At 44.3% G+C, this 23,398-nt stretch overlaps 1 protein-coding gene across 2 annotated transcripts in view; it reads left to right on the forward strand.

Annotated features, from left to right (window-relative positions):
- The first annotated feature begins 867 nt into the window (after positions 1–867).
- The window catches only part of NTRK2 (neurotrophic tyrosine kinase, receptor, type 2), a 353,532-nt gene continuing 331,001 nt past the window's right edge, over positions 868–23,398 (forward strand). Inside the window, exons 1-4 of one of the 2 annotated variants that reach the window (XM_012640056.1) lie at positions 868–1,277; positions 1,825–1,946; positions 2,189–2,407; positions 2,895–3,465. In XM_012640056.1, the coding sequence (XP_012495510.1) occupies positions 3,254–3,465 (212 nt within the window). In that variant the 5' untranslated portion in view covers positions 868–1,277; positions 1,825–1,946; positions 2,189–2,407; positions 2,895–3,253. Of the gene's footprint in view, positions 1,278–1,824; positions 1,947–2,009; positions 2,408–2,894; positions 3,466–23,398 lie in introns of those variants that run through there. The other variant, XM_012640057.1, reaches the window with a different exon arrangement.

Raw genomic sequence — 23,398 nt, forward strand, 5'->3', positions numbered from 1 at the left:
GGCTGTCAGTTCTGATTTTAAGTGCGATATAGTCAAGGAATATATTTAGAATCCAAATATAATAGTAGTGCATATTTATTCTAATACGAATTCTAAAATATTCCAACATAATTAGAATCTTCTGGTCTACAAACCTCTATAAAACTGCTGATTCTCTGTGCACTGCATTGACACTCTGCAGCCACTAGGGCGCAAATGGGCCATTTCTGAGAAAAAATGGGGTGAGCGTGGGGAGTGTGAGAGCGATGTGGGTAATTATGCACACAGCTCTCCCTCAAGTGTTCCGCAGGGGCTTCTCCACTTAAAGCACACTGGCAAGACAGGCGGAGTTGTACTGTGCGTCCTGGATCAAGACACTTTTGCCCTTGGCTTCCTTTCCTTGGCACGTCCTCATCCAGCATAGGATGGAGGCCAAGCCGAGGAACAAACTTCAGCATGGCCATTCAGCACCCAATTCGTATCACAGCCTGGTGACAGTGGTGAGGCCGACTTACTGGCCTCGTCTTCGGGCCTGTAGCGACATTTCCGGGTGCTGCTCGAGGAATCTCACGGTTACACTCTGTGCCTGGGGTCTGTACAAAAGCTCCACTGCATGCTTTACGTTCCCCTTGTAATATTTAAGGCGTAGCCTAGATCCGAACATTCACACTGACGTTCGGTTTCCCTATCCTTCCCATCCTTAGTCTCTGCGGGCAGATCGGTGACCATTACTATATTTTGGACGAGACTCCAGCCCGTTGCCCTCTCTCGAGCCGAAGGACCGCCAGCCTTTTTCCCCAGCAGGAGCTCGGCGAGGTCAGGCGAGCGGCTCACCGGCCCGGTAGGGACGCGCACGCGTAGGGCGCCGCTGGTTGCGCATCTGGCGCCAGAGCGCGCCCCCAGCGCAGTGCCCGCGGCGACCGCTGCCGTGGGTTGGAGCTCCCGAGCGTGCCGGGCGCTCTCTGCCCGCGCGGGGGCACCAGAGCCCTCGGAAGTGTCAGGCACTGCGGTGCATTTTCCCAGTTCCCTTTTAAATGACTGCGGAAAAACAGACTCTCGGAGCCGTAAATGGGAAGACGGATTCTCAGACAAGGCTTGCGACTACCCCGCAGCCATCATTTAACTACGCCCGCAGAGCAGTTACGGTTTGTCACCCGACCCTCCCGGATCGCCTCATTTGTCCCTAGTGAGACCCCTAGGCTTTGCCCGCGCCGGGTTCCTTGGTAGCTGGATATATAACGTGCTCGGGGCAGCGCGGGCGCAGGGCACGCGTTTGCGCACAAATGAACACGCGCAAGGTACGGCAGGGGAGCAAGGGCTCGGGGTGCCCCGCGTGGGGGTGGGCGTCGCGGGGAGTGAAGCTGTGATCTGGGAATGGCTGCGTCCTGCCAGGGTAAAGAATGAGAGAAAATGATGCGGCGCCACACATCGGACAGGCAAGGGTTGCTGCCCTGCCGCGCATTTAGAGAACCCAATACGCGTCAGCGCGCTCCCTTCCCCTCACATGTCTCTATTTCCCCGGCGTGTGATGGCAAAAAAAAAAAAAAAAAAAAAAAACGGCAGGAAAAAGACCCACTTAGAGAGCTAGAGTGTGTTTGGAGACTCCCTTTACTCTGCAAAAGCACCAACAGGAAGACCCTCCAAAACCACAGATCCTCAAATAGGTGGCCCGGATTGGGGGCGGTGATCCTTGGTTACCAATGCGGAACACGTTTTGGTGTTTACAATATTTATTTATTTTTAGGATAGCTCGCCCTCCCTTTTAGGCAGGGTGGGAAAGGAGAACGCAGCGGGGAGTGAGAGGGGAGGGAGGATTCCTATAATAAGAATCAGCGCATTTTTCAGAGCTGAACCAAGCCCGGTTTCCATTTCAAAAAGGGAGACAGCCTCTGCTGCGATGGTAGAAGAGACGGTGGTGTGAATTAGGGGCCAGGAGGCGTCAAGCAGCGGAACGGTTCATCTCAGAGGTACCTGGATCTAAATGCACACACACACGCACGCGCGCTCGTGTCTACACGGCCAGGATGTGTGCGTGTGTGTGCGCGCGTGTGTGAACTCCCACATGCTGCTGCTGTCTGCTTCTGGCCAGTGGCACCGATGCCTCCCTCCTCCCCGCTCGCCCCCAGATTCCCCTCCCCTCCCTGTTGCTTTTGTCTGGAGGGTGTTATGGGTTTGTGTGTGTATGAGCGTGTGTGTTTTTGGATTTCAGACTAATTTTCTGGAGTTTCTGCCCCTGCTCTGCGTCAGCCCTCACGTCACTTCGCCAGCAGTAGCAGAGGCGGCGGCGGCGGCGGCGGCGGCTCCCGGAATTGGGTTGGAGTCGGAGCCTCGCTCGCTCCTTCGCTCGCGCTCTCCGCGCTCGGTCCCCGGCGGCAGCAGGAGCCTGGACCCAGGCACCGCCGGCGGGCGTTGAGGCGCCGGAGCCCGGGTGAGCAGCGCAGACAGTACCCTCGGTTGCCTCGGCCCTCACTGTCCCCCCTGGGGCAGCCGCGGCTGCTCCCCAGGTGGGACGTGCCGCGCCACCTGCCCGCGCCCCCTGCGCCCGGCGGCCGTGGCGGATTCTGCAGCATCATTCGGCGGCCCCGTCGCGGAGCCCTAGCCGCCAGCAGTCTCGCATCCCCCTTGAAAGGGTCCTCCGCCCAGCATGTGTCGTGGAATCCTGTCTCGGGGACCCTTTTCCTACCTCCTCTCCCTTGGCCTCAGGCTTGAAGAGAGAGAGAGTGGGCACACTGGCGGTTCCAGAGGCGTCAGTGCCATCGTGGGGCAAGTTGATTCCTGGGCCGGAACTGGGCACTCATCCATCCACAGTCTCCCGGCGGGGGTCGGGTGGGGGTGAGGCGAGTGCGGAGGGAGTGCCCCAGTTAGTGGTGTTCGGGGTCCTGCGCTCAGTCTTACGCTTGTTTGTTTGTCCTCAGCCTCGAGGTGTGTACCGGATCCCTGTGCGCCTCTAGCAAGAAGCCTGCGCCTCAGAGAGTCCCGGGCAGCGCCCGGCGCGCCGGGCCATGCAGCCACGGCCGCGGCGGAGCTCGGAGCCGCGGTAGCGCCCCCTGTGAAGCGGCCCGCGATGCCCCGGCCGCTGTGAACTGTGCAGCCCGCCCGAACACGCTCCGCCCGAGACCGGCTCAGCCTTGGACACGCCGGACTCTGAGCGGCCGCGACAAGCAGCGAGGAGTCGATAGAGCTGCAAGCGCGGGGAAGGCCTCCCCGCACAGGTGGGGGACGCCGGCCGGTGCAGCGCGGGGACAGACACTCGGGCTGGCGCTGGCGGCTAGGGATGTCGTCCTGGACGAGGTGGCGTGGACCCGCCATGGCGCGGCTCTGGGGCTTCTGCTGGCTGCTTGCGGTCTTCTGGAGGGCCGCTCTCGCCTGTCCCACGTCCTGCACTTGCGGCGCCTCTCGGATCTGGTGCAGCGACCCTTCTCCCGGCATCGTGGCATTTCCGAGGCTGGAGCTTAGCAGTGCAGACCCTGAGAACATCACCGAAATGTGAGTTCCTGGTGCTTTCCCTCCTTCTTTCTCTCTTCGCCCTTAAGGCCGGGGCTGGCCAAGGTGGGTAGGTCCTGGAAGTGAAGCTGTCCCAAGTGTGGGGAGAAGTCAGGAGAAGAGATACAGGGCTGGGCCGTCAGTCCGATACCTGTTTCACTGGCTTGGGCTGCTAGTGCGGGAAGAAGTGTGACACTTTAAAATAAGTTTTAAATATATATGCCAATAATATGTGTGGTGGGGGGCAAGGAATTTGATATGCTTTTGATATTTCAAAGCTCTGCTGGGTGTGCTTTAGGCTCGCCTGTATGCAATAACTTAATTTTGGACATTTTTGTTTTATAAAGCACTATATGAATGTTGTGTTAGAAGTTCCAGTAATAATTACTAGAAAGGAGGTTAAAATAATTAACTTTCCGAAATCTGTTGAAGGCAGTGAGAGTCTCTCCCTTAACGTATTTCTCTGAGGTTTAGAGTTAACCAATTTCCCTTTTCATTTTATATATCAGATTTTGCTTAGAAGATTGCATCCAGAGATGGCCTTGAAAATGATCTGTAAGAGGAGAAGTTCTGAGTGTTGAAATGCACTCGCTGAAAAGAGAAAATGTGATCATTGGAAGCCTAAAAGCCTAGTCTGATTTAATTTGGACTTGACTTCCTAGAGATATGATTTTGAGACCATTTGTATTATAAATCTTAATTGCCCATGGAATGAATAATTTCCCGGGACTAGGTTGGATGATAAAGCAGTGTATAGTACTCTGATGAATGCTGGCTTTAGCATCGGACCCTTATGTCCCTTGTAATGTTTGAGCTGGCTTGATGGAGAAGCAGAACTGTGTATTTCTGTTCTCCTCTTCTGATGCCTTGTGACAAATACATTACCCAGCAAATCCTTTCTCTAGCATTCCTGTGCCATCTCTGCTGGAGGTGTTATTACTATTTTTTTCCTACGGACTTTGTCATTTCATCCATTTCATTTATATGAGATTTTATTCATGCTTGTGGAGGATTGTAAGGCAAAGTTTCTCCCAGTTTTCCCTACCGTGTTTGACACTGAGATAGGCAGCCCTGAAAGTAAGGCTTGGGCTGTGGCCTTCCGGTTGTCGAGTGCGCATGCATCTCCCCCCCACACACAGAAAGCGCACAACCGTGTTTCTGCCAACGTAGTTGACCGAGATAACCTGTTTTTTAATGTAAGTAAGAGACCTTCCTAGTCTCTGTTGCCTGTTCTGCTGCTGATGTTCACGTTGTTAAGGCCAGGGCAGGGGGGCTGTGCAGGCCTAGCACGGCTCAGATGTGCTGGGAGCAGCCAGCTGTCGGGCTGAGTCCAGGATGCTGGGATCTCAATCTTTTTGGCAGGGAGAGTAGGAGCCAGAGCCGGAGAGGAAGGGTGGGTAGGGCTCCAACTGTGTTAGGCTTGGGCTGGGCTGGTCCAGGCTCACCAGCCTGGTCCAAAGTGTCTGTGGCCTTTTGTCAGAATCTGTCTTTTTCACAAGATGGGGCATCAGTAGTCAGATGGAGGAGGCCATACGGAATTCAGAGCCCTTCAGACTATTTTGAGACCATGGGGAGTGCCTCTATCCAGTTAGACACTGTTGTGTGTGTTGGGGGTGGGGGCGGTGGGTTGTTTTAAAATTCTGTATTAGAGGATAGGTGCATATAATGAAGAAAGAAATGAGATAGGGATGATCATTTTCACTTTAATTTTTTCCCTTTGATAGGTTCAAAACCACTACCTGAGAAAAAGAAAATAAAACTATCTTTAAATTTAAAAAATTATTATTTCAAACCCTTGTGGCTGCCTGATATATATGAAATCAATAGATTTGAGCAGAGCTTTCTTAATTGTTGTTGTTGCTTCTTTTATATCTCATGGTAGGTTCCTATTTTCAGCCTTTTTTAAATGGATTTCTTTAATATATTGACTAAAGCATTTGTCACAGTTATTAATTCAATCATGGCACTCCTAATTTCTACTTTTATTTTTTCCCCCTTTTTATTTGAAAATCCATTGGGATTGGGGGAGTGGAGAGTAGAAGGGTAAGGCTAAATGTTAAGGGCAGGGAATTAGGTTAGTAATATCAGGCTGAGTAGATATGAGCTCTGAGAAAAGGTACGTTTCTCTGCTCTGTTCCTCAGCTCTGTTTGGGCCCAGCCAGTTTGTCCCCTGGTGTTTTTACCTGTAAAACGTATCACAATACTTGTTTGGAAAGCACTTTGTATAATTATTTTGAATTCTGCTTTTATGATCTTAAAATGACATTAGTAGATGCCCTTATTTCACTCTCATCCTTATATGATACCATCTGTGTTCTTTTTCTTACATATTAATATTTTCTTGAGTAGCTTTTAAATTCTTGGCCAGCTACAGTTGGAACCAAATTACACTTTTTTTTTTTTTTACTTTATTATTAGACCCAGTGGCATTCCTTAAATAACCTGTTTTAAAGTTCTAGTTTAATGGTGTGAACCTGAAATTATGTACTTCCATTTTTTAAAAATAGGAATACTGAAGGTAAACTGTGATTAGAACTTACTGAAGCAACAGTTTCCCACATCATTTAAAAACGATGTATCTTTCAGTATCTGTATATTAAACCCCTGGGCCCTTAGGGTTCTGAGTTTGCAAATAGAAGAGATTTTAAAAATATATGTATAGATGAATTAAGGAGTAGGATATTTTTGTTTTTACGTGTATGTTTTAAGCTAAGCTGACATTTTGTTTTCATAGTCACGGTTTGAACCTGTTTTATTAAAAATCTTCCCACCGTAGTATCTGTCCCATACTTTTACCCTCTAATGTGATATATCCAGATTTAGATCTCTCTATCTATAGATATATATCACGCCTGCCCAACATTGCACTGCTAAGTGGCAGCTCCTGTTATTTGAAAATGGCTATACCACAGCAGTGTTAAAATAGATTTAAAAACAGTACCAGTGTCACATATAATGGAATTCAAGAGTGAAGCCTGTTGTTGGAATTATGTAACCAGCCATTGAAGTCCCAGTTCCATCAAATGCCAAAGTGCATTGCAAAGGACAAGTGCTGTCTCACCCAAGTGGGAAAAGGCATGGTCAAAATAAGTAATGCATTTTTTTTTTTTACTGTGGTAAAAAATACATAACCTAAAATTTACCATCTTACCATTTTTAAGTTTACAGTTCAGTAGTGTTAAGTATATCCACGTCGTTGTGGAAGAGTATGTATTCTTATGTTGCACGTGTTTTATGAAGACAAAGAGGGATCTTTTTCTGAATTTCTTTGGTGGTATTCTCTGATTTGAGGGTAATATTTGGAGACAAGTCTAGTATTTTTCCTCCTAGCACAATATAAATAGAATTTTCAGCTTCTACTCCCAGAGCCTCTACATGCAATTTATTGTTACTGTTGGTTGAGCAGCTGTAATGTTATGCCATTAATACATTGATTTTGGCCCTCTCACCTTAATAAGCTTTGCCATTGCAATTAATCGTACTTAAAAAAAAAAATCCTGGCATTTGCAAAGATTCAGTGAAAGGCATCAATTTTTATTACTCTGGTATTTACTTCTCAGCCCTTCCATTGGGAGTTCTAGAACTTTGGATTGTGCTTTATATGCATTTAAGAACCATGCATTTAAATTTGGAGTGTGGTTACATAATCCACACTGGCCTTGTTAATAAATAAGGCAGTCTAATTTACACCATTCATTATTTAATACAACTTGCAAGCTGGAGTTGAAAACATGCTGTCTTCATAGTGTAGGTATTTACAGACTTCAGCTCGGCACAACCATGTGGAGCCTTTTTAGTTTCATACCTTCAGTCTGCAATGTGGAGACTTTTGTTACTCTGGGTAAAACAATTGAAAAGCCCCATGACCTTTCTGACCCTATCTCTTCCACCTCCCCCTCCATCACCCATCATTTACGATACAGGAAAATGTGTTTGATTTTTTTCTTCTCTGAAAAGTGATATTTCCTAATGGGAATTCAGAGCGCTGGAGTTAAGAGAAGAGCCTGGGTTATATGCTCTCACAAATAAGTAATGGGAAGTTGAAACAATGTGGCCACAGCTCCCTAGTGCTGAGTTTAGGTCTGTTTAAGGTCTTTCACTGTTTCTATCCCATAAACCTCTGTTTGTGTCTCTTTCAGTATTCCCTTGTATAGATGTTTTCTGAGCTGAAAAGTTGGCTGAACAGCTGAGAGTTGAGATCTCTTTCTCCCTAGGAACATTCTGTATGATCTCTTTGACTATATCTAGGTCGTAGAAGTATAAAACCTAGAGTTTTTGTTTAGCTGGGGAAGGGGAATTGAATTTCTTTTCTTTTTTCTTTTCCTTTTTTTTTTTTCCTCTTGGGCAAGTGCCTCCAGTTTTAACTCATTGCTCATCTTGCCTGCTAGGGAAAGAAGCATTATGAAACCATTATTGAATACCATGCACTGGCATTATCCTGTAGGCTAACTTTACCACTTCTCTAGAGAGTTTCCTATAGGTTCAGGGAAGCTACGGGGTAGGTAGCATTGAATTTGCTGCCCCCTGAAGCAATGTCAATTTTTGGTCTCTCTTGATGCCTGTAAATCAATAAGAGGATTTGGGGTAGAGATTATTTGGGCATAGCGAACTTTTTACTTGTTTGATGTGTGTGTGTGAGAGAGAGAGGGAGTGAAAAAAAACCCTGAATCTTGGATTATTAATAGTTGATCGATCATTTTCATAATCTACTTGGTCAAGCTATTTTAAAATACAAATCTCCCCTGTCCCCAGCCTCAAATGGCAGAGATCTAAGCATTGCAGTGTTCTGATAATTTTCACTCTACATTTGATTGCTGATCGATTTCCATTTTAAACAGCAAGATCCCGTGTAACTGGGTGCCTGCTCACCACTTACTTTGCTCTCTGGGGTGTCCAAAGGACTGGGAAGTTGTATTGATCTGGGAGATGGATGAGTGAATGCTCCTGAAGTTAAAAAAAAAACCCTGTGAAGAAAAGTAATGCACAGATACTAAGTTCTTTCTGTACATTTTTTAAAGTACATCATGGGAAGCCGGAGTCCGGAGACCTGGAAGTGCATCCCAACCGTTGCCATTAATTAACTGGTTACCTGATCTTGAAGCAGCCCCTTAATGTCTCTGGGCCTCAACTTGTCAGATGTAAACTGAGGGCTTTGGATTTGATGCTCAGACAAGTTTCTCCAGGTTCTAAATGCAGTTTACACACCAGCTATGAAGGAAGAGGGTGGTGCCAGGTGCTCAGAGTCTGGCAGTGTGTGACTCTGAAGGCCTCTGGTGTCAGAGTGTCATGTGGGGATGTTTTCAGTGCCTGCTCTGAACTCCCACAAACCACGTGTTTTTAAATCCGAGCTGCTAACAAGGCTGATGGCATGGTAGCACTGGGCTAATGAATTCAAGGTCACAGGGTTCAGAGGGATCACTTAGAGTCAGGACCTCAGAAAGAGAAGGGGCCTTAGAGATGATCTGCTCCAACCTCCTCTTTGCAAAAACCAAGGGCAGTAAAGAGAGTCGCTTAAGGTTGGCTCATTAAAGGCACTGTGGGGACTGGAAGCTCTTTCTCCTAGCATGCAGATAAATGCCATGGCCTCTCCTTTAGGGTGCCTCCCCTCTGTTCTGTGTTCTCAGACTGAGTGCTTAACTCCAGCCTACCATTCTAGGAGTGTCAGCAGTGGGAAGACAAGCTCAGTATGGCTAAGTCTATGCAAACTCGTATCTGCGAGAGACCAGGTAGTGAAAAACTACATGAACTACTGATCCCAAAGCAATAGACTTGTCTTCACATAGGATCAAATACATTTTTTGTTTGGTTTACTATGTGTGTGTGTTTAAATTTCAAGTGGTCCTCTTCTCTAGGCAATTCACACGCAAAAGTTGGGCTGCGGAGAAGAGCCTTCATGAGCCGGCAGCAGTGAGGGATGCTGACCTCATGCCTGGGCCATCCTGGTGGGTGGGAGTTGGAGGGAGAGTGGGGAAGACTGGGCAGCACCAAGGCTGTTGCCCCAAGGTCGTCTCCACCGTCAGGGTGGTCGTGCAGGTGGAGGAACCCACAGCCCTTTATACAAAGCCTATGTTGGCGCCCAGGAAAGTGCGTATTCTTCCACACTCCTTTCTTCCTGTGCCTTCTTGGAGCCCTGAGACTGAGATTGGAGCAAACTTGAGGGTTGTTGGCTCAATCCAGAATTCATTCAGCTACCATTTTGTGTGTTGTTCATGCCCTGCTCTGAGACTTCTCCAGTCAGAGCACACTTCTAAGACATAACTTCACTTTCGTGAAGGGCTTCTCCCCGGGACCTGAAAGGCCCGCTGCAGATATCTGCTAATTTAGGCTTCAGACCTCACTCTGAAGTAGGTGGGACAGTCTTGCCCACCTCTGAGGGATTGTCAGGTTTATGAGTTTGCCCAGCTCTCTGGTCGAGCAGAGCATGAACAGGCATAGAATCCTGTCCAGTGTCTCACTTAGGGCCCCTTTGCTTAAACCTAGTTGCCCAAACTTGGCCTCGAGAGCTCAGGAAGTCCTAGGAGAGGTCTAGAGATTTAAATGCATGTTCACAGGTTAAACTTCATGGCAGTGGGAGGAAGGTGGACTGAGGCTTCCTCTCATGTCTTTCCTTCTCTGTCTTCTCCCCTCCCATTCGGCTCCTTGGCAGTCTGTGGAGATAAGTGATTTGGGAGCCTTTGGTAATACGGCATCTTCTAATAGAAAATAAAAATGTTAGTAACTTCACACCATATAGAGTTTCTTTTTTATGATAAATAAGGATCAGATGCTATTTAGCACCCTACCCTTTCCTGTGATGTGCATATCCCAAGAATTGTACACAGACATATACACACACCAGAACAATATATATGTGTGTGTACCATGTGTCTATCAATGTGTAAATCTGTGTATAAAACTCTACTATATGTGATCCTTTTGACTTAATTATCTTGAACTGTAAAATTTTCCTAATAATTAAGAATTTACTTGCTTAAACTACCCTTTTCATTTTGTTTTAATCATTCTGGATTTCTCTCAGCCAGGACCTGGTGGACCATCTTCTCCAAGCGAAGGATTTGAGCATTAGTGCACCGACCCTGATAGCCAACCTGACTACTAGAGGCCCAATGTGTCTGTCTTCTGATTCTTTGATCGATTCTCAACATAAATGAAAAATGTAATCTAAACCAAAAGATACTGGAATTTCAGTTTCAACCTCTGCCGTATAGTGCAATTTAAAAAGATAGGACCCTTTAAAAGGTGAAAGATTTATTCGGTCTGAAGAGAAACCTTTAAACTCTAACCTCTGCAACAAGAGCTGTTTCTATGTCATGTACCTCAGAGTCCCTTGCTGCGAGGCGGCAGGGGCCAGTGCCCAGATTCTCTGACTCTTGTTCACTGTGGAGCAAGTGGCTTATTCTTCTGTGCAATGTGTGTGCAGGGGTGGGGGATGCTGGGCAAGAGAGCTTGACATGATGGCCTCTAAATTCCCTGGTGAGGTATGATTTTTAAAAACGTGCCTCTCTCCAAAAACCATACCAAACCAAAACAAAAAGCTGAAACCAGAACACTGTTTTTGGTTTGCTCCCAGTTTCACTTCAAAGCTCTGCTGCTACCATCCCAAACTCAAAGAATGTTATGGGAGATTTTCCTCCTTGGATGTTTCTCTTGCTTCCCTGGTGCAACGGGGTGTTTGTGTTTCTCCAAAATTTCTGTGTTGAAACTTAATCCCCACTATAGCAGCGTTGGGAAGTAGGGCCTTAGGGAGGTGGTTAGGTCGTGAGGGCAGAATGGGATTAGTGCCCTTATAAAAGAGGCCAGAGACAGCTTGTTTGTCCATGCCGCCGTGTGAGGACACACATAGATGGTGCCGTCTGTGAGGAACAAGCCCTCATCAGACACTGAATCTGCTGGCACCTTGATCTTCAACTTCTCAGCCTCTAGCCAGTCTCCACCTTCTGTGACTCCCAGAACAGAAGCTTTCAGCAGCATCAAATCTCATCTTTGTGCTCATCAGGTTTTCTTTTCATCTTGACTGGAATAGCTTATCACATGTTTCCCGATTGTCATGTGGGTTGGCTGCCATCTAACTCAAACTCCATGCAAACGTTAGTTCAGTTCTACTCGTGTTAGTGAGGACACGGGGCACTGCACACAGATAGCATACTCCACTGAGGCAAGGAGCCCTGAGTAGTTTATATCTAGTGGGAGACACAGATGCTTACACATCCAAACACTCCCCACAATGGGAGGCATTGATGTGTAGATTGGATGTGAGAAAATCCTAATTCTTACCTCCTACAGTGGCAGTTGTTATTTTTTCTCTGTCAAATAATTTTTATATTCTTGTGGCTACATCTACTCATATTGCATTAGAGTAAGCTGCCTGCATCTGCAAGCCACCCTTCTCTTCGGTTGCGATGGAAGGGCTAGAGTGCCTTTTCACTGAAACTAATCACCCAATCTCTTAACTCATCCTCTTAAACTTTTCTCTATCAGTGGCTTTTCCTCTCTCACCTGTATTTTCAGTTTCTTTCTACCATTTGACATTTTAAGATCAGCAGGACCAGGTCTCTCCCATCTTAGGAAAGTTTTCCTTTCTGGCTATTCCCTCTTTCTTTTCCTGCCCCTGACTGAGGTCACTGCCCTTTCCCCTCTCCCCTCAAAGCCAGATCTTAGAAGACTGATGTGTACTCATTGTGTCTGTTTCCTCACTTCTAATCTAGTCTCAGGCCACTGCTTCATCACACTCAAGCCACCACAGTCCCCAAAGACCTTCATGGGGCATATTTCTCTGTCTTTATCTTACTTGACTTCTTAGCAGAACTTGGCTCCATTTCCCACTCCCTCCTTTTCCTTTGGCATTGGTGTCATGATACTTTTCTTATTTTCTCTTTCCCTCTCTGGCTGCTCCTTCTCCGCCACACTTGTGGGTTCCCCATTCTCTGCTCTGACCTTAAAAGCTGATGTTCCTTGGGCTTCTGTCCTATGGCTGCTTCTCTTCCTGGGCTATCCATGGGCTACATCATCCTCATCCATGACTTCTGTTAACTTCGTCATGCTAGTGATGTTCTAAGCAATTTCCCCATCAATTATTGGTGATGAGCTTCAGACTCAGATACTCAGCTGCATACTCAACACCCCTCTTGGATATAGGAGAATGTGCCACACTTAACATTTCCAAATTAAATTCATCATCACTGCCCCAAACCCATCTCCAGTCTTCTCTATCTCAATGGATGGCCCACTGTCCACTCAGCAATATAAGCCACTCACTTATTAAGTCTTGCTGACTCATTTTCCTAAATATTTCTTAAATTTGTCCCATTCTTTTTATCCCAAATGCCATTATTCATTCACTCTTTCTTTCAACAAATACTGATTGGGTCTTCGGGGATGTGGTGAGGAAGACTGCTAGAAAGACTTGGTCTCTTCTCACCAACTTTGCCGCCTGGGAGGGAAACAAACATCACATAAATACTTATGTAAAAAGAATTTAATTCATGACACCATTATCTTTTGCCTAAAATGCTGCAACAGCTCTCTACTTTGCATCCCTGCCTCCAGTCTTGTCCCCTCTCTGCCCATGTGCCATGCCGTAGCTGGAGTGGTCTTTACAAAATGCCGATCTTATCATGTCACTGCTTATAGTTGCCCTGTGGCTCCTCATGTCTCTTCCTATAAAGTCCAAAGTTGTTTATTTTGGTTTTAGTTTTTAAAAAATAGTACCAAAATGTCACTATATTGCTATATAAAGAGGCATATAACTGTTACATGGACCAGAATGCATAGATAAGCATAACAGTTTCTTTCTACACCAGCAGCTCTATAAAAAAGAACAAATTGTAACTGGAAGCCTGCTTGGTGATCTTGGAATTAGAGCAAGGGCATTTAATTCTGCATTTAAAATGTTAAATGGCATTAAGCTAAGCTTGCCTGAGGCATCCATCTCCATAATGGGAGAGCCTTCACAAAGGGAATGTAGAACTTCAAGTACTTTGGCCCAGACCTGTGTCCCTGGATGGACACTCCTTTTTCTCTCCTTCATTCACTGCCCAGCACCAATGCTGATGGATGCTTTCTTTCTTTGGAAAGGTTAGTGCCTTTAGCCAAGCCTTCTCAAGCCTGGGAGCCTTTCAAATTCTTTAAAGTGATTTTGCACATCTTTTCTATGAAGTGCATTAATTTTACTGCATGGAATTGTATTAGTAATTAGCTTTTTTTAAAAAAAAATTAATATCGGAATGTGATAAAAAATGCAAATAGCACTAAGGAGTATATAATGAATAGTTAGTTTCCCTCCAACCATGTACCCCAACCCTCCAATCCCTCAGTCCCCTCTCCAGTAGAACTGCTGATTTCAGTTGGTGTCAGTTTTCTTTCAGAAATAGTCTATTTACATATATAGCACATATATATGTCTTTTTTGTTTGTACATAAATGAGGGTATGCTGTATCCACTGTTCTACATCGTGGTGGTGTTTCACTTACAGTGCATCTTAAATATGTTTCTAGATCAGTGTACGTACACTGACCTTATTTTCTTCCCAGACCCACAGTAATCCATTGGATGAAGAGACTTTACTTTAACCAGCTTCCTGGTGTGTAAGTTCTTACATGCATGCGTGATTTTACCTGTAGAAAAAGTTCTATAATATGCATTGCAGGAACATATGCAAACTTTCTGATTTTTTATAGATATTATCAAGTTGTCTTACAAAGAGGCCACATCATTTTATTCTCCCACCAAAACTGGGAGTGCCTGCTTTTCTACAGCTAAGCCAATGTTCCTTATCAAACCTTTTGACCTTTGTCAATCACATTCCTGAGAAATAATATCTCAATTCCTTTTTTTGCAATTCTGTAATTGATTCAGATTGAAAGTCTTTATATGTATCAAGGTCATTTGTGTTATGTTGTCATATCCCTTAGCTATTCTCTTTTTCTATTGGGTTGGTGGCTTTTTCCAAAAATAACAAAATTTGTACTTTGCCTAATGTTTTGCTTATCTTTTGATGTTGATTATGGATTATAATATTTCTTTTCTTTTTTTTTTTTTGGTAAAGCAGAATTAAATTTTTATTTTTATTTAGAGTTGGAGTCTTGCTCTGCCACCCAGGCTGGAATGCAATGGTGAGATCATAGCTCACTATGGCCTTGAACTCATTAGCTCAAGTGATCCTCTTGCCTCAGCCTCCCAAGTTGATGAGACTACAAGCCAGTGTCCCCTTGCCTGGCTAATTTTTCTTTTTTTTCCCCCAGAGATGGGGATCTCACTATGTTGCCCAGGCTGGTCTTGAATTCTTGACCTCTAGTGATCCTCCCAACTCAGCCTCCTGAGTTGGTAGGATTACAGATGTGAGCCACCATGCTCGGCTTACATTTCTTTTGTGGTAAAATTTGTTATTTCCTTTTTTACTTATGTGTTGTAGATGTGGCTAAGAAGAATCTTCCTTTCTCTAAAAGTATAAAGCAAGTCTTCTATATTTTTTTCTACTACTTTTACTATCTCATATTTTTGTATTTACAGCTTTCACCTGTCTGGATTTTTAAAATATAAGGAATGATGTAGCAATTGTTTTATTATTTTTTTCAAGACAGCCAATCGGCCAGTCAGGTATCTTGACATCATTCATTTTATAATTCTATCTTTCCCTCACTAATTTAGAATAACAGTTTTGTTCTATGGGAAGTCCATCTTTGTATTTGGGCCTATTTGGGGATCTATCCTATTCCATTAACCAGTCTGTCTAGTTATATCCCAGCGTTAAACTTTGGTCTCCCACATCTTCATATTATCATTTCTTTCTACTCTTGAAGTATTAGTTTTACTTATCAATCTTTTCTTTCAGAATTTTCGGGACTATTCTTGCTTGATGATCTTTCCATGTGAATTTTAGGAGTTGCCTGCCTGGCTCCCCCACTTGATACTGGAGTTTTTAATTAAGATGGTGTTACATTTATATAGCAAAGTCTTGGGAGTCCTATGTCCTCAGATTCGAGCCCTATTTCTCCAGCCTCATTTCTTGGCTCTCCCTTTCTTCAATGCCATGACACTCCGAACTTTCAAGTCTCCCTACTGAGCTTTGCTCTCACTCTCTCCCAGGCTTTGCTCTGGCAGTCCACTCTGACTGGAACCTTCTCCCTGCCTCCTCCCTCTCCCTAGCTGCTGCTTATCTTTTAGCCATCAGCTGCTGGGTCCCTTCCTCTGCCTCCCTATCCGGGCTGTGTCCCCGCTGCCATGTGCTCTTACAGCCCCCTGCGTTCCCCATCACAGCAAGGTCACTTAGTGCCATCCGTGGGTGCCTGTGTACCTGTCTGGACACACCATTAGAATAGGAACTGCATGACGACAGGGACATGTGGATCTTGTTTGCAGATCATTCCCAGCACCCAGCACAACATTCTAGTTTTCCACGTTACGGTTATGTACATACATGTGCATATGCACACGCAAGCACACCCCACCCCCCATAAACCTATCATTTAGAATTGCAAATAAGAATATTTTTTAGTTGGTCTCTGGGCCATCAGAATGTAAATCTCTAGACATGAGTTTTCTCAAGTCATCAGGTTAAGATGTTTGTTTATATAAATAACCTTTATGGAATTAAAGTGCACAATGTTAGTTCATGCACAGTAAGAAATCGATTAATTGTGGAAGGGAAAAAAGGCCAAGCCTTGATGAGGCAGGCTGATTACGTATCCAACAGGAAGGAGGGACAGCGAAGAGAGCCGGGAGCAGGGCATTCGGCAGATGAAGAGAGATGCAGAACAGCAAGCTCAACAACAGAGGTAGATCCAGGGGAAAAAAATCATCCCAGGGACATCTGATCTCTAACAAACAAATAGGTCTAATGAAAAAGATTTGTGCCTTTTCTGTCGTGTAATAGCTAATGATGGATATCCTTGTGGATCAATTGCAGTTTTCCCTGCGACTGCATTTATGGTGCTTCGCTTAAAAAGCAATTCTGGTGTGAGATTTCAGATGTGATTTATCCTCCTTGTAGTGTGGATGATAGAGGCTGTTCATTTTTCTCAAAGAACGGCAAACATCAGGAGTATGAAAACATAGTGTGTCAGGTCCAGTTTAACGTATCATCTGATACACTCTGCTTTTGTGCCTTTGCATCAAAATCCAATGGGCTGATCCTAGGAATGTTTCATGGGGCTTCCTTTATATGTATAATAATTAACACTATCAGGCATCCAAGAAGTTTTGATAGCTGCTTGCAAAACTGATCAAAAAACAACCGATAGACATATGAGATTGGAAGACTTTTAAAAATAGAGTGGAGAAGTCTATAGGTGAACAGATTGTGTTGAATAATCCCCAAAGATAATTCTCCCTTGAGATAAATAACATCTATTTATGTGTCATTTATTTATGTTTACATGATACAGTATGTTCATAATATATATACAAACCAAAATGGTTTAGACTCCATTTGTATTTTGAAAGTTAAGTTTTAAAAAAGGAATGGGAATTATGGAACCAACATACCATGTTTAACTCTGACGAGAAAGTCTTATTTTTGGTTGCATCATTGGCTCTCACGGTGGGTCTAGGTGAGCTCTGGGATTTAACTTCTTAGCTACTTCGTTTATTCTTTCAAGGAATTGCTCTTTCACCAATAACAAGTGTCTTTTGGAGCTGAACTCCCTGGTGCTTTAGGGTGTTATTGAGCCTTTACTTACCGAGTCTACCCTGTATCCCCTCGGTCGTTGCTGTCCTTTCATTGCATTTAGTGTCTCTATACATGTGCAGTTCGGAAAAGGATAGTCATTCTGTTGACAAAGTCATCTTTTCACATGGTTAGCTGAAATTGAGGACAGGAATTAACTTTTATATATATTTGTATTGATTAATTGATTCATTTATTCATTTAGTCAATCAACAAATATGTTTTGACTGTGTCTTCCCACCTAATACTTTTCTAGGGTAACGAGAATTAGGCTGGCTCCTACCATTTGTCCTTTCGTACGGCCTATTTCAAGGGCACAAATGGAGGCCCCTAGTTAGATCACCCCAACCTCTCTCTCCCAACAACTACAAGGGACCTCACATGCAGGTGTGTGGACCATCTGGCCTACACATCCAAACTCTGTCCACACCACCCCAGACAGCACCCTTGGACCTCCCCCTTCCCCACACCATCGTGTTTAGGGGTGTGCACATCCATGGCATGGTACCCCCTCAGGAGGACAGACCCAAGGGAAAGGCCTGCACATGCCCTGGGAGTGGAGTCAGGGTCTTTGGGTAGGGAATTCTGGGATCCTGGGTATGCAGGCAAGAAGGGAGGGTTTGATCTCCAGGTAGGAGTATCCTGTTGGCTCTGTGGACTCCTTGCTGGAGGAGTATAGAGTGAGTACCTCCAAAGTTCCCATGCCTGACGCCCAGAGGTAAGGGCAGTATGGACCAGGCTGATTGGGCCCCTGCCTTGTGGATCTGGCCTCTGCCCAATGGTGGGTTTGAGCTATGACGATGCTCTGTAACAGGGGAAGTGTGGGGCATGCATCCTTGGAGTGTGCAGTGGGGTAGCCAGGCTGTCCAGATGGCTTGTCCATCACGGCACCCCGTCCTCTCTTCAGGGGACTTCAAGCCTGTGGTTCGTGTTGCCAACAAGGGCAGCGTGTGCTGGACTCTTCCCCAGAAAACTTTGTGATATTATCACAGACGCAGACAGATCATGGGCAAAGCATAGATCTGTAACTAGTGGTTTACAAGGATTGTTAAACATTGTTAGCTGCCAGCTTTCCCCTTTCTCTCTTCCCCATACGGATTTTATTGTTTGCTCTGAAAGGTCTGGGTCTAAATGTAATGTTTCAAGAATCAGCTCATTATGGCTGAATACTTTTTTTTTTTTTTATTGGTTTACTGGTACCCTAGGAGAATCCTGGGATTGTAAAAAACTGTGCCTAAGATGTTTCTTTCCTATTTTTTTTTTTCTGAATTGAAAAAAATCACTGAATATGCCAATAGCCATGCACAGGTGGATTGACAAATTAATTTTCCATTTTCTTTGGGAGTTTGTATAGGGGAGTGATACCTGTTGTAAGACAGGGTTACTTGGTAGGTTATGAGCTCCACTAGGGCTGGGCACAGTGGCTCAAGCCTGTAATCCTAGCACTCTGGGAGGCCAAGGCAAGAGGATGACTTGAGGTCAGGAGTTCAAGACCAGCCTGAGCAATAGCGAGACGCTGTCTCCACTAAAAATAGAAAAATTAGCCAAGTGTCATGGCATGTGCCTATAGTCCCAGCTGCTCGGGAGGCTAAGGTAGGAGGATCACTAGAGCCCAGGAGTTTGAGGTTGCTGTGAGCTAGGCTGATGCCAGGCACTCTAGCCCATGCGACAGAGAGAGACTCTGTACAAAATGTCAACAAACAAGAGCTCCACTAGGAAGTGTGGTCTGCCCTGCTACTTCTCACTAGCTACTAGAGCTTGCTGGACCTCAGTTGCCCCATTTGGAAAGGGGGCAAAAACAGAACCTTTCTTATTGAGTTTCTGTGAGATTAAAATGAGCTGATGCATGTAAAATGCTTATAATAGTGCCTGACACAGTTTGTGCTCTACTGTTTGTGTGTGTGTGTGTGTGTGTGTGTGTGTGTGTCTATCCTCAAACACATTCTGGAGGACAGTGCACTCTGTAATGCTGGGGGAGGACTGGAAAGCAAAAGATTGTGCCTTGAGTGTGGCACTGAACAGGCATTGGAGCTAAGAGGACAGATGGAAAGGGCGCCGGTCCCTTTATTGCAGCCATTGCATGCCCTTTGGCTTGTTTGCAAATTAGTCTCATCTTGTAGGACCTGGTGTGCTTAGCTGATTGGAATATTGACTATTTGTATGCTGAGCAATCATGAGTCACATTTAGCCACCATTATTCAGGTCATGGCCTTTGTTCCGCAACTTTGGTTTGTTTGAGAGTCTTGGCCCATTTTATTTATCAGGTTGTTTACTAACAGTTCTCCTGGACGCTGGAGGTTATCCGTCAGTTTGTACTCCCATCTTCTCTTTTAACTGTCTTTCTCACTCTTTAATTGCAAGGCCTTTAAAACACAGACATCTTTTTTTCTTTTTAAATAAACTATGGTAACACAAACATAACATAAAATTTGCCATTTTAACCATTTTTAAATATACAATCCTGTGGCATTAAGTACATTCATGTCTTGTGCAACCATCACCACCATCCATCTCCAGAACTCTTTTCATTTTGAAAAACTGAAACCCTGTACCCATCAAACAATGACCACCCGTAACCCCTCTCCGAAGCACCTGACAACCACTGTTCTGCTTTCTGTCTCCGTCAATCTGACTACTCTAGATACCTCGAAAATGTACATCTCTTTGAACAATGATATAGTTCTTGAATTAAAGATTCTTATGAGAGATTTGTTTAGGGCTTTTAGATGCATTCATGCTTCCTTTCTGCAAAATAACTTCTGTTTATTGTGCCCTTACACAACCACACATGATTGGGATGCCTATCCACTAGCATCTTTGTAGTTTAATTCCAAAGAAAGTAGTCTCCAGCCTTCTGTAAAAACAACTAAAGGTTAACGTGAGAAGTGAAACACTGAAGATAAAACTGCAAGTGTCCCTCACACTCAATCTCTCTCTTGACTCCCACAACCTATAAATATCGGCTGAAAAATTGTGCCAAGATCAAAACAGACCTTCATAGAGATCCTAAAATTTTACCACTGGAATCATTCTCCTTTCTCCATGTTATGCCTGATGCTTATTTTTCTCTGTGCCGTGCTTGATTTATCCTGAACGTGAAACAGAAGTATTAGTTCCAAAAATTCTCTTCGTATGGAATGATTTGACCTGACTGGAGGCCAAGAGCTTTCGAAACTATACGCCGCTGTGATTCATGCTGACTTGAAGGCTTCTTAGAATTCTTTTGGCCCAGGCTAATCATTGCAGGTTCTTCCTCACGAGTCATAAGTGGAACATTGTTGGCTTGAAATAACAGGGAAAGAGGAAAAGGCATTTAAAAATAAGATTATTTATGTGTTGGATTGAGTTTCAAGAAGATTTCCCTTTTTTATGAGCACTCACTCTGAAATGTAAAAAAATCATAGTTGAAATTATTATATTTACTGTCCCATTTCTTGAAAACAACTAATATAAGGTCATTCAATAGCATCGACATATTGTTTATAATAGCCTCTTAATTTTTATTGAATGAATATTAGAAATATCACAATCAAGTTATCATCAGTATTTGAATAAATGATGATAAATATTTTATTATAATAAAGTTAATGTGAAAATGAGAGGGAACAAGGAATAAAAAAAAAAAAAAAAAAAACAAAAACTCCAACTAACCCTAATGGTTGGCATAGTTGTTGTAACTGAGTGCAACATTTGTCCTCAACTTCCTGGCAGTGAAAGAGAAACTCATTATTAGGAAGGAGAATGCCTGCTAATTCCACAGGAACACAGTTTTGTCTGGCGCTATGTTCTGAAAGGAATTTCTTTTGCCGGGACAATGAGTGATGTAATGCACAGCTTGTATGAAAAATACAGAAGTAGATTTCATTTTCTTCTTCCTGAGAAAGCCAGTGAAAGTTAGAGGAAGTGACAAGGACATCAATTCTTCAAGGAGGCTAAAGTGGTCCAAGGATTTAATCTCCTCTCCTAGAGCTGTAATTATAACACTGATACAACTCAGAATCTTAGACTCTCATCCTGTCCTGCCCGTTGCTGAGCCAGGCCTTGGTAGAAGCTGGATGGCACATGATTGGAGGTTGTCCCCCTCTGACCAGAGCCTGGAAAATTTTAGTCTCTGCTGGTTAAGGGCAGATTCATTATCTTTTGGAAACCAGACAAGCAGATGGTGGGGGCTGACGTCCTTTTACAAAGACCAAGCAGCCTGGCCTGTGCGCGGGTCCAGGTGGAAGCCACCCCATCTGTGTACAAAGATGAGCTGCAGAGGTACCAGCAGAGATCCAGGCTTGCAGGGGGTGGGGTGGGAGGCAGCCCTGTGACTGCTCCAGAACTTGGACAAATGCTTGATTGAAACCCCCAGAGTTCCACCCCACAGAGCAGCAGAGACGGTTTTGGCCTGGAAGCCGTTAGGAGCAGGTGTTACCAGACGGCCTCCCCAGCCACAGGCAAAGCTCCCTTAGGCTCCTGCGGTGCCGCCAGCCCTGAGAGGAATGGTCACCTCGTGAGCCTGCCAGGATGAATTAGCTGCGGCGTGCACCCCAAGTCGCTGAATGAGCTGACTTGTGTTTCTGGTGGTTCTGTTGACCGATGTTAGAGTACACCTGCTCCGAATAGAAACGGTGGCTAAACATAAACTTTGAAGCCACTTGCTTGACAGTAGTTCAGCATCAGGACCATTTCTGTCCTGAAACTCTCCATGGTTTAATACAGTAAAACCACGTCATGGCACCTGTTGAGTTCCTTGTCTTCCCATTTGCTATGGTAGGCTACTGTGACCTGTGAAAGATCTGAGACCTAATGTGAAATATTTAGTGATATTAAGTAAATTAGTTGGAAGAAAAAAAATTGTCAGAAAAAACCTACTCCTTGCTCCTCCTGGTACCACTGTACCAAGCATCACGTTTACTTAGCTACATCTGTGTCAGTTTTAGTTCATTACAGAGGAAGTTTCTAAAGGTTCCAGAACAGGTAGAAGTAATTTTTTTTTTAAGTGAGGTGTTTTTATTGTAGCTTCTGTGTCATTTTATTTGATGAGGCTCATTTTAGGGGTCTCTATGCATCTCCTACCAGTGTAGGAGATTAGAAACATCGAGATCTCGGAGGAAATGGCAAGCAAAAATTAAATCAGGTGTCCTAAAATCTTCCCATGGGCCATGTGAGATAGCCTAGGTTGGTTGGGATGTGACCAGTTTGAAACATGCTCCAAACCCCCAGGGACAGTGCAACTGATGGTTGCCAGGAGGAAATGCTGGTTCAGTTTGGTGGACTCTCTGTCTTTTTAAAGGAATATGGAAATTCAGATTTTAAAAATCTGAAACATTTCAATCTTAGAATGTTAGTGACTAATAAAATTTTATTTAAGAAAATAAACACCCTTGTTGACCAGATCCAGACCCCATGCTGCTTGCTGTGCCTTCTGGGGTCAACCGGTTTATAAGATTTGCCCATCATGTTATTTGTAGGTTTGGAGTCCAGTCTTAAACCTGCATATGAGGCTATGCTAATAAGTCAAATTAAACTGACATTTTCCTGATGGAGACCGATGTGTTTTATGTACAAAGCAAACCTTACTTTTTTTTATAATTAATTTTTCTGGTCATCAATTGTGGTATTTCTTGTTGGAAATCACCTTGTCGGTAGAGACAGATAAGAAAAAACGCTATATAAACACTCAGAGAGAAATCCAGAGTGTATTTTTTTCTTCATAATATTTTGGGGCATTTTTCTTATAATTTATGTACTGAAGAGAACTGAGACATTTTCAAGTTCAAATTTCCTTACAGATGTGGGTACTGGAGAGGAAGCTCACCAGCTACTTTGTAACCAAACCAGACCTAGAACCTGGTCTTTCATTCATTTTAAATAATAAATAACACTAATTGAGGTCCTCATCTGTGGACCCATTTTCTAATTTTCCCAAAAACCCTGTGAGGCAGTTACTGTTGTTACCCCATTTTGCAAACAAGGAAACTGAGGCGTCCGGACCCCCCCCAGGTCAGATAGCTGGCAAGCGGTGAAGCCAGGGCAGTATGTTTATCCCTCGCGCACTGCTTGTTATTTTCCAGGCACTCGGATCCTTAAATTCTCAGGGTATTTGTGCTGTTCTAAAAAGCTGCAGTTCTCAGAGCTTGGCATTGTGTACAAATCTGAAGAGTTCTTATTTATCTCCTCTTATTGCTCTATGTAGATATAATACAGGAGATCTTCCTATAAAGTGTTCTCGCTTTTTTTTGTTGTTGACTTTTGTTTTTAGGCTGTAATTATTTGTGAAGGTCCAT

Source organism: Propithecus coquereli, unplaced genomic scaffold (genome assembly GCF_000956105.1).
Source record: "Propithecus coquereli isolate 6110/MARCELLA unplaced genomic scaffold, Pcoq_1.0 Scaffold147, whole genome shotgun sequence".
NCBI lineage: Eukaryota > Metazoa > Chordata > Mammalia > Primates > Indriidae > Propithecus > Propithecus coquereli.